The sequence below is a fragment of the Plecotus auritus genome, assembly GCF_963455305.1.
Source record: "Plecotus auritus genome assembly, chromosome: 7".
Taxonomy (NCBI): domain Eukaryota; kingdom Metazoa; phylum Chordata; class Mammalia; order Chiroptera; family Vespertilionidae; genus Plecotus; species Plecotus auritus.
This window is the reverse complement of record NC_137774.1, coordinates 37,745,353-37,758,217: the sequence shown is the minus strand read 5'-3', so window position 1 is coordinate 37,758,217 and position 12,865 is coordinate 37,745,353. Positions and strand designations below refer to the sequence as shown.

Here is a 12,865-nt window from a genome sequence, read left to right as displayed (position 1 = left end):
AAGACCCACAACATCTCCAACTTCAGCACTCCTGATGGGTTGGTTTTTTGGGGTCTTTTTTTTTTAAATATATTTTTATTGATTCCAGAGAGGAAGGGAGAGGGAGAGAAAGATAGAAACATCCATGATAAGAGAGAATCATTGATCGGCTGCCTCCTCCATGCCCCCAACTGGGGATCGAGCCTGCAACCCAGGCATATGCCCTTGACCGGAATCGAACCTGGGACCCTTCAGTCCGCAGTCCGACACTCTATCCACTGAGCCAAACCAGCTAGGGCTGATTTTTTTAAAAAAAAAAAGCTGAAGTAACAAATGGGAAAGGTCTCAGGCCCTCAAGTCCCAAGGCTCTCCCCACCATGGGGTGGCAGAGGGACCATCACCATCATCACCATCAGCTCCCCCAGCATTGCCCCTGAGACAGGATCCAGGGGGCTCCTACCTCGTCGATGCTGGGGTACGGGATATAGTCGTCCTGCAAGACAAACACACAATGCCACTGTCAGTCCCAGCATGGCCCGTGAAGCTTGGTCACTATTTCCCTGCCCTCCCCCAGGTCTGGTGGGAGGTGTTGGGGACCTGGCAGGCTGCACCAGGGTTTCAGGCGCATCAGCGGGTGAACAGCCTAGAGGCAGCTTGGGCTCTGGCTTCTCTCGAGTTCTTCCCCGAACGGACAGAGCCTGAATGCAAAGGGGCCAGCAGAAGATGCAGTGCAGAGGAAGGAAGACGCAGGACACAAGGCGCTGGATCTCACACGCATCCTGACACGAGCTGCTCTCCCAGGAGGCTCCAACAGGGAGATGGCCTGGTCCCCCCCAGGCCAGGGGGCTGACCTCCAGGGGATAAACTGCACTCCTGGGTCTTGGAAACAGACCCTGAAGCTGAGAGCTGACTGCCTGCTGGAGCCTGGAGCAGAGCCTGCCACCCCTACACACTGTGTGGTTCGCTCACAGGAGCAGGTGTGCGGGAGCCAGCCACACTGCAAGCCTCCAGTCTCCCCCGAGGCCTCCACCCCAGCCTGCTCTGAAGCTGCCTAAAGGCATCATCAGCCAAGGCCGAGCTTCCTGCTCACCATGCCCTAGTCAACAAGGTGCAGCCACTTCAGTGGCTCCTGGTGAAAACCAGAGTTCGATGGTGTAAGACAGCGGACCCCAGCATGCTGGCCGCTCCCCCTGCCTTGCTCTCACCTGGCCCCCTCACGGGGCCCACCTGGCTGCCACTTCGCCCACCCAGCCCACCTTGTTCTTCTGGGGTCCTGGCTTCTGCTCTTCAAGCTTGATCCCCTGCAGAAACAAGGAAAAGAGGATCCATGGAAAAGCAAGGGTCACAAAATAGAGACGGCACGGAGGAGTCCCTTGGGAGCACCTGCCTTAGCTGGGGTCAGTGGTAGTAACAGCAAAGGGCTGCCACGTGCTGGGCCCTTGCAAGTCAAACACCTCATCACACTCAGACCTCACAGCAGCCCATTCGAGGCAGCAGGGCAGGGGGAGAAGAGCATGGACTCAGCCAGATCACCAGGGTTTGAATCCCAACACTGTCACATATGACCTTATGACCTTGGGCAAGTCACAAAAACCTCTCTGTGGCTCAGTGTTCCCAGCTGTAAAATGGGAATGGTAAGGGCACCTACGATGGTGGTGAAGGTAAAATGTGGATAACAGGTTAAGCCCGTGGAAGAGTGATGGTATATAGTAAATGCTATGACTTACTGCTATCACAAGGTAGGCAGTATCATCATCATGGTGTTGAAATACCGCCCCCAGAGGATGAGGTGAGGGACGAAAGGGAAGCCATGTCTGTGGGCGTCAGAGCCAGACTCTGGACCTCATGTCACACCAGCTCCACCCCCTCCCTGATGAGAGAGCCCATGAGTGGCAGGCAGGTGGCCTGAGCCTGGTCCTCGTCCTGCCACTGCCCTGCTATTAGTGACGCTTCACAATGCTAAGCCTTCTGTAGCCCTCCTAGTTTCCTCTGTGAAATGAGGATTCTAACACCCACCCGCCCCCTCTCAGATGTGTCCCTGCAAGGAGCAGACACCACGGCGGGGCCTGGGTTAAACGGCTCCCCTGCAGGCATCGGGAAGACTCACTGCGGGGACAGTGCCTAGGCCAGTGGTTCTCAACCTTTCTAATGCCGCGACCCTTTAACACAGTTCCTCATGGTGTGGTGACCCCCAACCATAAAATTATTTTCGTTGCTACTTCATAACTGTAATTTTGCTACTGTTATGAATCGTAATGTAAATATCTGTGTTTTCCGATGATCGCGACCCACAGGTTGAGAACCGCTGCTGTAGAGCCTAAGACCATCAGAAAACACAGATATTTACATTACGATTCATAACAGTAGCAAAATTACAGTTATGAAGTAGCAACGAAAATAATTTTATGGTTGGGGGTCACCACACCATGAGGAACTGTATTAAAGGGTCGCGGCATTAGAAAGGTTGAGAACCACTGGCCTAGACCGTTAGCCTACGGCCCAGTTCCCACTTAACTGGGTTTTGTGGGCGGAGAGCACGTGGCGTTCCCACAGGCAGGTGAATCAATCCGCATCATCGGTGGGACAACCAGGAGAGAAGAGGGCCGAAGCAGCTGCTGCCTCGTCATAAGACCGGGGACTGGAGCCCTCCACAGTGCACTACCTCTACCATCCCCTCCGAAGCCCTCAGCACCTTTTTACCAAAGAGGAAACCAAGGCCCAGGGCGGAAGCTGCCTGCCCAACGTCACGCAGTCAGTGCGTGGAAGGGCCTGGCTTTGAAGCCGCGCCATCGGTCCACCAAGTGCATGACCAAAGCGCCGAGCCCTCGGGCTCAGGGTTCCTGCTCACTGGGCAGACTGAGAGGCTCCTCCTCCGGCCTCTCTGGGCTGAGTCACCCTGCGGCCCTGGTCAGGTGGGTGTGGGGGCCCCTCCCACTGGGCAGGTGCTCCTCTCCCCACACGGGGAGGAAACCACCTGGGTGGCCTGCAGACCCTGTCCATGGAGGCAAACTGGGCGGGTGGGGAAGGGCCTGACGTCAGAAGTTTGTTTTGTGTGTCCTGCATGAGTCACCCCAGCCTGGGAACAGCCCCTGGGCCAGAGAACAAACCTCCTCCTGTCCCCTCCCCTCCGCCTTGACAGAGCCACTGCTGTCCCCTCCCCTCATTATCTCTCCTCTCCCCCACTCCGCAATGAAGAAACTGGGACTCAGGGGGGTCGAATGGCTTGACCAAGGTCACTTCGCTTCAGCCTGTCAGCACTAGAACTTGCACCCAGAACGGAGGGGACCCAAAACTGTGCTGCACAGGACCTGTGCCCTTCTTCAAAGCCCTCGCCTCTGGGACCGGGGTCAGGAGTCCTGGGTCTTAATTTCTGCTCCTCACAACTCACAGAGGGCCCGGGCACCTGCCTGCTGAACTTCAGGCCCCACACTGCAGCTCGAGGCCAGGTGGCACCCACACTCAGGGGCAGAATCCCCATGTGAGTTTCTCCATGTGAGTTTCCTACATACAGAAGAGCTGGAAACCCCGGCCCCTCAGAGGCCGGGGCCCAGTGGGAACGTGGTAGGGACCTAAACACTGAAGTCTGATCCAAACCCCAAAGTCTCCACTGACAGGGAGTCGGCAACCGCCCCTGGTGTGGGCTGCCGTGAAGACACAGGGGGAGCCACAGCCAGACTCCCGCCCTGCCGAGGCTCCTGACTGAGCTAAGAGGTCCAGCCCGCGGCCTCCAAACAACAGAACAGCACAAGGCCTGTTACGCAGGGCTGAATCATGTGCTCGAACAGAGAAACAGGCTGCTCCCTGGGGGCGAGGGATGGGTGGTCGCGGAGAAACCGGAGAAGGCAGGGTGCGCTGCGGGCGCCCTGCCAGCTGCCCAGACTGCCACGACTCCATGGGCTTGGGTGGGACCCGGCTTTCCTCCAGCGGACGGAGCGCTCCGTTATATAGGCACTCGTTGTCAAGGCACCTGCCATCCCTGTGCCCGCCACCTGGTTCTAAGTCCCCTAAATGCGTATAAATACATATTAAGTTAGCTGGGAGTCACACTCTGCTGGGCACAGAGGATCTTAATAACTTGCTCGTGATAATGACACAACCGCTACGAATATTTTTCTCTCAAACCAACCTACCCCTTCCCCATCCTTGGGGAGACCTGCTTTCCGGGGAGGACCTGGCTCGCTCACAGCAGCAGCCCTCTCAGAAGCTCCGCCTGCATCTCAGGACGGCAGTGGGCACCCTGCGTGCCTTTCCTCCTATTCCAGACCATTCCTATAGACCCTTCCTGCCTTGTGCCTGAAGCATCTACTTCAGGTAAGAAGCATGACATAATGACTATGCCTTCTGGCTCTGGAGCTACTTGCTAGCCATGAGCCCTTGAGTGCTTTGCCTCAGTTTTCTCACCTGTGAAATGGGAATGATGGTGATAACAACAACATACCTGCCTCCTAGGGCCTTGTCAAGAATAGATGAGATAACACCTGTCAATCTCTTACCCCAGACCAGTGGTTAAAATATATGTGCTATTATCAATGTGTTTTTGCCACTCTTTCCACCTGGATCAATTATACCTTCTGGACCTCTCCCCATATTCCTGAGAGCCTGACCCCCTGGTGATGAGCAATTACAAAGGCTCCCACACGAAACACTGATTCTATGCACTACCCACCAAGTATTTACAAAAATTATCTCGTTTCATCCCAGAAACGAGGCAAGTGGACATTTTCATTCTTCTATCTCTATAGAGGCTGTGATAGTGATTTATTATAAGAAATATATATTTTGGTCTTTATCCCGTTCCTGGCACGGAACTCCTAAAACCCTTTGAATTTCCTAAGTGATAAGAGCAATGAGAGAACTTGGGAGCAGTTTTGCTCTAGGATTCGGTCTTTCGTCCTTGGTTCCTGCAACAGCTCCAGAGCCATAAAGGCGAAAGGAGTGTTCCCCATGAGTTTGTGTTCGTGAGTTTATGTTAATGAGGTGACTTCTGGGATTTTCCTAAGGATGTGAGCTGATTGACAGGGGAACCCACCAGCCACTCCCACTCGAGGGGGAGGGGAGAGAAGCTGGAGGTTGAGACAATCAACCACAGCCGGTGATTTTATCCATCATACCTAAGTAATGAAGCCTCCATAAAACCCAAAAGGATGGGGTTTGGGGAGCTTCTGGGGTTGGTGGGCCCATGGAGATCTGAGGAGAGTGGGGCATTCAGAGGGCATGGCCTATGCTTCTCTTCCAGCTGGCTGTTCCTGAGTTGTATCCTTCTTACCATAAACTGGCAATCTGGTAAGTAAACCGTTTTCCTGGGTTCTGTGAGCCACTCCAGCAAATTAACTGATCTGGAAAAGAGGGTCGTGGGGACCTCCTATTTATAGCCAGTGCACCGGTCAGAAGCCCAGGTGGCAACCTGGACTTGCGACTGGCATCTGAGTGCCCTGTGGGAGCTGACACTACCTCCAGGGAGACAGCGTCAGAACTGCGTGGAACCCAGCTGGCTCACAGAATTGTCTGGTGGGGGGAACACAACCACACATTTGGTGTCAGAGTGAGGGGAGAACACGTCTGTTAGTAGACAAAAAACAGGAGCGAGCGGTTAGAAAGGGGGAGGAATTTGGCAAGCCAGCGTGAGATGCAGAGTTTGAACTCAGGTCTGTCTCGCCCTCCGCTCTGCCTCCCAGACACAGGATGAGGCCCCCACGAAGGGGCTGTCTCTTTCAGGCTTTCTTTCCGGCCATTCCAGGAGCATCTCTCAAACTCTCCCCACATCTGTGGGGCCGATGGCAGCCCATCCGTCCACTCTGCTGGGGTTTCTGTTTTTTATCTTCTCCCTGGTCTTCCGGTAGGAGCTGGCCCAGAAGCCACTGTGCCACTCAGTGTGGAAATGGCCTCGGGTTGTCCGGGCCATTGGGACGGTGAGTTCTCTCTTCTCTGCCCCACCCTCCAAGGTGCCCACGTTCTGCCCGTGGGTTCTGCCTGGTGTTGTGTCCCCCGAGGTCGCTGCAGCACCCTCCCCCCCGGGGTTCGGCTCTCCCCCATGGGGATGGATGCTCACCTGCATTTTCTCCAGCATCTCGAAGAACTCCGCGGACTGAAAGACACAAAGAGGGGCGAGAAAGGTGGGGTGTCAGCCAGGAGGTCTGCTGAGAAAACCACCTCACCAACCATCTAAAAGCTTCCTAGCCCAGGGCTTTCCCAGAGACAAATGTATTTGGATCAAGAGAGAAGATAATTTGATTTTGCCTTCGCAGAGCTGCAGGGCCAGAACACCCCATACAACAAAAGAAAAGATCAAACATGGAGGCTGGCAAGTGCCACGGGGAGAGCAGCCATTCTGTCTCTTCTGTCAACAGAGAGGAGTGTGGGGGCCTCTGGGAAAATCCAAGTTCCCCAGAGAATCATGGGAGTCGGCCTCCAGCAGAATTCATGTTTGGGATGTTTTCAACCCAACAGTGGGGCCAAGGTGTCTACCACGAGCAGTTTTCCAATTGCTTTGCCAACACAGCCCTTCCATCTCCTTATACACAATCTCACTTGGAACTCTAATACAGAAAAGAAATAGAGGTTGCTCCATGGTTAGAGCACTGGCCTGCGCACCCGAGGGTTTCAGGTTCAACTCCGGTCAAAGGCACGTCACCTGGGTTGCAGGTTCGATTCCTGCACCTAAATAGGGCACGTGCAGGAAGCAACCAATTGATGTGTCTCTCTCACATGAATGTTTTTCTCTTCCTCCTCCTTCTCTCTCCCTCCCCCTCCCTCCCTCTCTAAAAATCAATGGGAACAATATCTTCACTTCTTGGGTGAGAATTTTTTTTAAAGGCAACAGAAGCAGAGCCACCCTGGCCAGGGCAGCGGGTGGGGCCTGGGCCCTGGATATGCCGTCCCTGCCTGTGGCTGCCTGGTGCTTGGAGCTGGAGAAGCACAACCTGGAAGCCGCTGAACGGCAGCCTCCGGGGGCCCGGCTGGGCTATTTTAAAAACCTCAGACTACGTAAGTCCAAATCATTCTCCTACTTGGGTACCACCTTTGTCAACTCCAGGTGAGACAAACAGGAGAAGGAGGAAGTGGGATGAAGGTGTGAGGGGCTGAAAGTTCTACCCTCACAAAATAAACACGGGTCTCCCCACTTCCCATTCGGTGGAAACAGCCACACTTTCTTGTCTGAACACCACTGCCCACATCTGGGCCCTGGCAAGCCATGAGTTCATGAGTGCCCAGACAGAGAGGAAAGAACAGAAAGCAGAGGTAAGGAGGACCAAGTGTGTCCTTGTCACTTCTCCGTGCAGAGCTAGAGTAGAGCATCCAAACGCTCTCCCTTCCTCTGCAGGCATCAATGGCCAGGACCACCTGGAGCCCAGCTGCCCTCAGAGTCCTCAGGAGAGAACCACCATGGGAGGGACCCTCGTGAAGTCACCTGGGGAGACTCAGCCCTGCGGCAGGCTCCAGGTGGCCTCTCCCAGGCCGAAGCTGACCTGACAGAGGCAGAGTGTCTCTGGCCCACCAGCAGTTCAGGTTGCAGGGTCTGGAAACCCCATGTGCGAATGTACATTGTTTTAAAAAAAGAACAACATACTAGACTTCACCAAAATTAAGAGTGTTTGTACTTCAACGGACAATCCACAGAATAGGAGAAAATATTTGCAGATCATATGTCTGATAAGAGATTTGTATCTAGAATATATTTCTCCAAGGAAGTTATACAAAGAGACAACAAGAACATGCAAAGATGCTCGACATCACTAGTCATTGGGAAATACAAAACAAAACCACAATGAGAGACCACTTTACACCCACTGGAATGGCTATAACCAAAAAAACAATAACAAGTATTGGCAAGAATAAAGGGAAATTAGAACCCTCGTATACTGTTGGTGGGAATATAAAATGGTACAGCCACTGTGGAAAACAGTTTGAAAGTTCCTCAAAAAGTTAAGCAAAGATTCACCATTTGACCTAGCAACTCCACTCCTGGGCAATATGCACCCAAGAAAAAGAAAAATATATGCCTCCATGAAACTTGTACACCAATGTTCACAGCAGCAACATTCATAATATCCAGCAAGTGGAAGCAACCCAAACGCCCACCAACTCATGATTAAACAATTACAGCAGACCCATACAATGGAATCGTATTTAGCCATAAAAAGGAATGAAGTACTGGTTTTGTAAGGGAAACAAAAAATGTGCAAAGGACATGAACAATTTGCTCAAGGAGAAAGATAAAAGGACCAAGAAACACAAGGAACACGCCCAGCCCTCCTGGTTATTAAAGAAATTAAGATAAGATAACATCTTCCATCTATCAGATTGGCCAAGATTAAAGAGAAAACCCAGTGCCGGCAAGGATATGGAGCTAAGGACACAGGGACAACAGGTACATGTGCACCTGGCACAACCTTTCTGAAGGGCAATAGGGCACTGTGAGCCCAAAGTCTTGAGAATGTTCACATATTTTGGTCCAATAAACCCACCCTAGGAATGTACTCTACAGCAATATTTGAGCAACTACACAAGGATATGTATACAAGAATATTTGTCACAACATTGTTTATAGGCAAAAAAAAAAAAAAAGCACAAATAGCCAAAGTATCCACCAGTGAGGAATAGAATAATACTGCATGGGAGTAAGCTCATACAATCAAATACTATGACAGGAGATCGGTGCTGATTCTGTTAGCACAAATATTTACAACGTGTGGCTAAGTGAAAAAAATAGTCTAGAGACTCTAGAGCACGATCCCATTTTTTTTTTTAATTAAATGTAAAAAACCTATTTGGATGGATGGATAGAGATAGATTCATGGATACATAGATACATGGATGATAGATAGATATAGATATATCTGCATGTAAATATACAGGAGTCATCCAGAGAAACAGATCTTGAAGGATACATGCCGAAATGAATTACACAGGTTAAGGATAAATTTTTCCTTTTTGCTTCCCCCACCTCCTGCTATAGGCCCTTCAGCCACTTTCATGACAGGGTATGTTCAGGGACACAAGGACAGCCTTTGGTGCCCAAAGGAAGTCCCTGGATTCAGGCCAGCTCGTGTCCAGGTCTGACCTTGACTTGGTGTGTTATGGACTGCGAGGCTCTCCTGAATCACCCCCAAATTCCGTCACTCTATTATCCGTGCCAACTGGCAATCAAACAATATTTCAGGTGTATTCTTAGACAATGCCCTTGTATTGGTTAATCAGTTAACCTAACCTAATAAGCCCCTGCAAAGCATGGACTGGACACTGGAAATACTAGGCCAGGGCCCAATTTCCAGGGTACTTGATGTTAATTACGAGACAAAGTACCCAGGGTTATTTTACAGATGACCAGTGGTCCAGGGGCATAAAGCACTTCTGGCTGAGAGGTCAAGTGTATTAGCTCTCTATTGCTGTGTAACAAATTACTCCAAAACTTAGTGACTCAAAACAATTTCTGTGGGCCAGGACTTCCGAAGTGGCTTAGTTGTGTAGTTCCAGCTCAGGGTTTCTCAGGTGGTTCCAATAAGGATGTCAGCTAATCCCTTCACCTTCTTTTATGTAGTCCCCCCTGCAGTCCCCCCAACACCTGTCAGTCTGCTCCATGTATCCATGCCTCTGGTTCTATTTTATTCATCAGTTTATTTTGTTCATCAGATTCCACATATAAGTGAGATTATATGGCATGATCTCACTTAGCAGAACAATATTCATGGACATATTTTATTTTTTAAATATATTTGTATTGATTTCAGAGAGGAAGGGAGAGGGCAAGAGCAACAGAAATATCAATGATGAGAGGGAATCATTGATCGGCTTCCTCCTGCACGCCCCACACTAGGGATTGAGCCCACAACCCGGGCATGTGCCCTGACCGGGAAACGAACTGCGACCTCCTGGTTCATAGGTCGACGCTTAGCCACTGAGCCACGCCGGCCTGGCTTATGGACATATTTTAAAACCACCACATCAAGGGAAGCTTCTTGCAAAAGGTGGAACCCCAGGCAGACCTTAAAGAATAAACAGATCACTTGACAGAGAGGTGGAGAGGGGACTGCAGGCAGTGGCAACTGCGTGGGCAAAGTGGGGAAGGTGGAGAATCATGATGTGGATTGAATGAACTTGGATCAATCTAGCTGGACTGAGGCCTCTCAGTCAATATCCTGAAGATCAGATGGGACTCGCAGGGGTCCTCAAACTTTTTAAACAGGGGGCCAGTTCACTGTCCCTCAGACCATTGGAGGGCCGGACTATAGTTTTAAAAAACAACTCTGAACAAATTCCTATGCGCACTGCGGGCCCGGGACAAGTTGGCTGCTAAGCAGGACAGGCAGCGGCACCCAGCGGGCCGGATAAATGTCCTCGGCGGGCCGCATGTGGCCCACGGGCCGTAGTTTGAGGACCCCTGGCTAGAGTCTAGGCCTGAGAGTTCCTGAGAGAATGCCAGAAATTCAGGCTTAACCTGGAAGGCAGTGGAGAGCTACTGAGGTTTGGGTACAGTAGATACAGGATGCAGTAGAGTCCAGTGGTCAAAGCCAGGTCTGGGAGTGGCCACCTGCTACTGCCCAGCTGTGGGGCATGAGGCAAGTTACTCAATCGCAGTCCCCTCACCTGGAAACGGGAGGTGTCACCCTGCCTTTCAGGGCTCAGGTGAGGATGAAGTGAGAGCGTGGACAAGACGTTCCAGCCAAGGCCTGGTGCACAGCCAGCGCTCAGGAAATAGCAGAAGGAACTATTGGAGAGCTCGCTCTGCAAAGAGCCCTGTCCTGTTGGGGGACCGGCGAGGAGTTTTAGGCTCATTTTTCCTGATTTGGGACACTTGGCTTTTCTTGACATCATTGGTTTTCCCAGAAACGGGTGTTTAAATGAGTATTAAAATGGGTCTGTGTTTCCCAAATGAAGATGCTCCAGGGGCTGGCACAGCTGGTGAGAAAGAAGGGCCATGATTCAGCCTCAGCCCCGAGTGACGCACTGGATGGGCCACTGGTGCCAGGACAGTGCCAGAGGACAGAAATCGGCCCGTGGCAACCTGAGCTCAGCCAGGCTGGCTCTGCTGCTCGGTGACTGGTTGAACTTTCCAGCCTTGGCACACAGCAAGTCTCCTTTTCCACCCAGAAGCAGGGTGACTCAGGCCAGCCTGGAACAGTGGCTCTGGCCACTCGGACCCACCCTGGTCCACACCCCCTGAAATTGCTGCACACAGCCAAAGGCACACAGCAGGCACTCAATAAATGCTCACTGACTCACTTGTGTGGTTCCACGAGCCCTTTAGGACAGAGTGGAGTCCTGCCCGGGGCATGCTTTGGAAGGGAATTCCCCCTCCATCAGGAAGCCAGGCACTGGGTTGTCTCAGGGAAATGTAATCCGGCCTCCTCATCAATAGCAGCATCCACTCAGCTGTCTAATGTATTATTAGCAACAGCTGTTGTCACTCAACTCAGAACCCCGGCCAGCATTCCCCCCATGGGCTCCTCTTTAACAGCCAGTAGTCAAGTAGGCTGTGAAATAATCACACAGAGCTAGCGCCCAGCCAAGGAAATTGCAGGCTGGTCCCCGGGGTTCAGTTCGGATTCAACCCCTGTCGTCCTCACCTCCCAATATAGAAACTGCCCGGTCTCCCCTTGGAAGGGCAAAGCGAGTCCTTGGGGGGAGGATGCTGGAGGAGGTCCGAGGTAGCAGGAGCAGAAGAGAGCAAGCATCGCAAGGCCAGTCTTGAGAAATCTGCCCAATGCCCCTAATTGCTCTCTGGCACTGGCCCCTTCCCAGCTGGTAAAGGAGCAGAAGCAATGGCATGTTCCAGTACAACAGAGCCACTGCCACCCCCTCACCATCCCGTGCCCTTCCCGTGGCAGGAACGGCCCAGCCTGCCTCCCTCTGGTCCACAGCAGCCCTACCCATGGTCACGGCCTTCCCTGCAGACGGCGGCCACCTGTTCTTTCCTCCTTGTTGCATCCCAGCTCAGGAGGCCCCTACCAACAGCCCTCCACACCTCCTCCTCCTCCCTGACCCTAATTGGAGAAGTGGCACCCACTGCCACCCACCACTGCTCACAGCACAGGACACCTTGGAGCAGGGCTAACAGGGGGACCACGGGGCTGTGGTGGGGTAACGTGAGCCAGTCTGCAGAGCCTGGCATAGCATCCCACACAGACCAGGCTCCTGCACAGTAGCCACTGCCTCCTATCCCTGCCCACCTGAACCCAGGACACACACGAGGGGCAAAGGCATGTCAACAGCAACGAGAAACACTAAAGAGACAAGGATGGAGGACAAGGTGTCTTCACCCCACACAGGTCCCAGGAAAATGGGATGGAGATGTGGGCTGCGCAGCGCTGGGGGGAGGAGGAAAACGGGGTTCAGAGCAAGTTTCACATCCCCACGGAGAAGAAAGGCATCACATGAAAAGGATTTCTGGAGTTTTTTGGAACACTAGGTAAGCTAGAAACTCACAACACACACCCCATTGGGAGCCACATCTGGTAAGTCTCACAGCTGCCTAACCACGGTGCACACCGCACTGCCTGGGCTCTGCTGCTGGCCCAGCGTCCCCATCCCCAGGACGGGCAGGGTGAGGGCCAGCTGGTCTCCTGTCTGGCTGCCAAGGCCTTTGGAAAACATCGGGGCTATTCCCCCCAAGAAGGCAAAGAACGCAAAATCCTCCAGGGCAGGGCTCTTTATTTTGTCCACTGCTGTATCCCTGGGCCTACCACCTGGTACACAGCAGATGCTCAAGAAACGCCTGCTTAATGAATGACCGAATGCTTAACTGTGCCCAGCAAGATGAGGATGGAGCACACAGTGGAGGCTGAGTCCCAGGCCTGGACAGGCCCGTGTCCCTGCCAGTAAGTACCGTCTGTTCTCTGGCAACAGACTGTACCCCTCACCCTGGACAGCCAACCCTACCCCCAATGGG

At 52.6% G+C, this 12,865-nt stretch overlaps 1 protein-coding gene across 7 annotated transcripts in view; it reads right to left on the bottom strand.

Moving 5' to 3' along the window:
* RAP1GAP2 (RAP1 GTPase activating protein 2) overlaps nt 1-12,865 on the bottom strand; it is a 227,803-nt gene that overhangs the window by 57,413 nt on the left and 157,525 nt on the right. For all 7 annotated transcript variants that reach the window (XM_080680772.1, XM_080680774.1, XM_080680776.1 and 4 more), the window contains 3 exons: nt 6,029-6,064; nt 1,236-1,280; nt 440-472 (listed from right to left, as the gene is read on the bottom strand). In XM_080680772.1, coding sequence (XP_080536898.1) covers nt 440-472; nt 1,236-1,280; nt 6,029-6,064 — 114 coding nt within the window. The remainder of the gene's footprint in view (nt 1-439; nt 473-1,235; nt 1,281-6,028; nt 6,065-12,865) is intronic.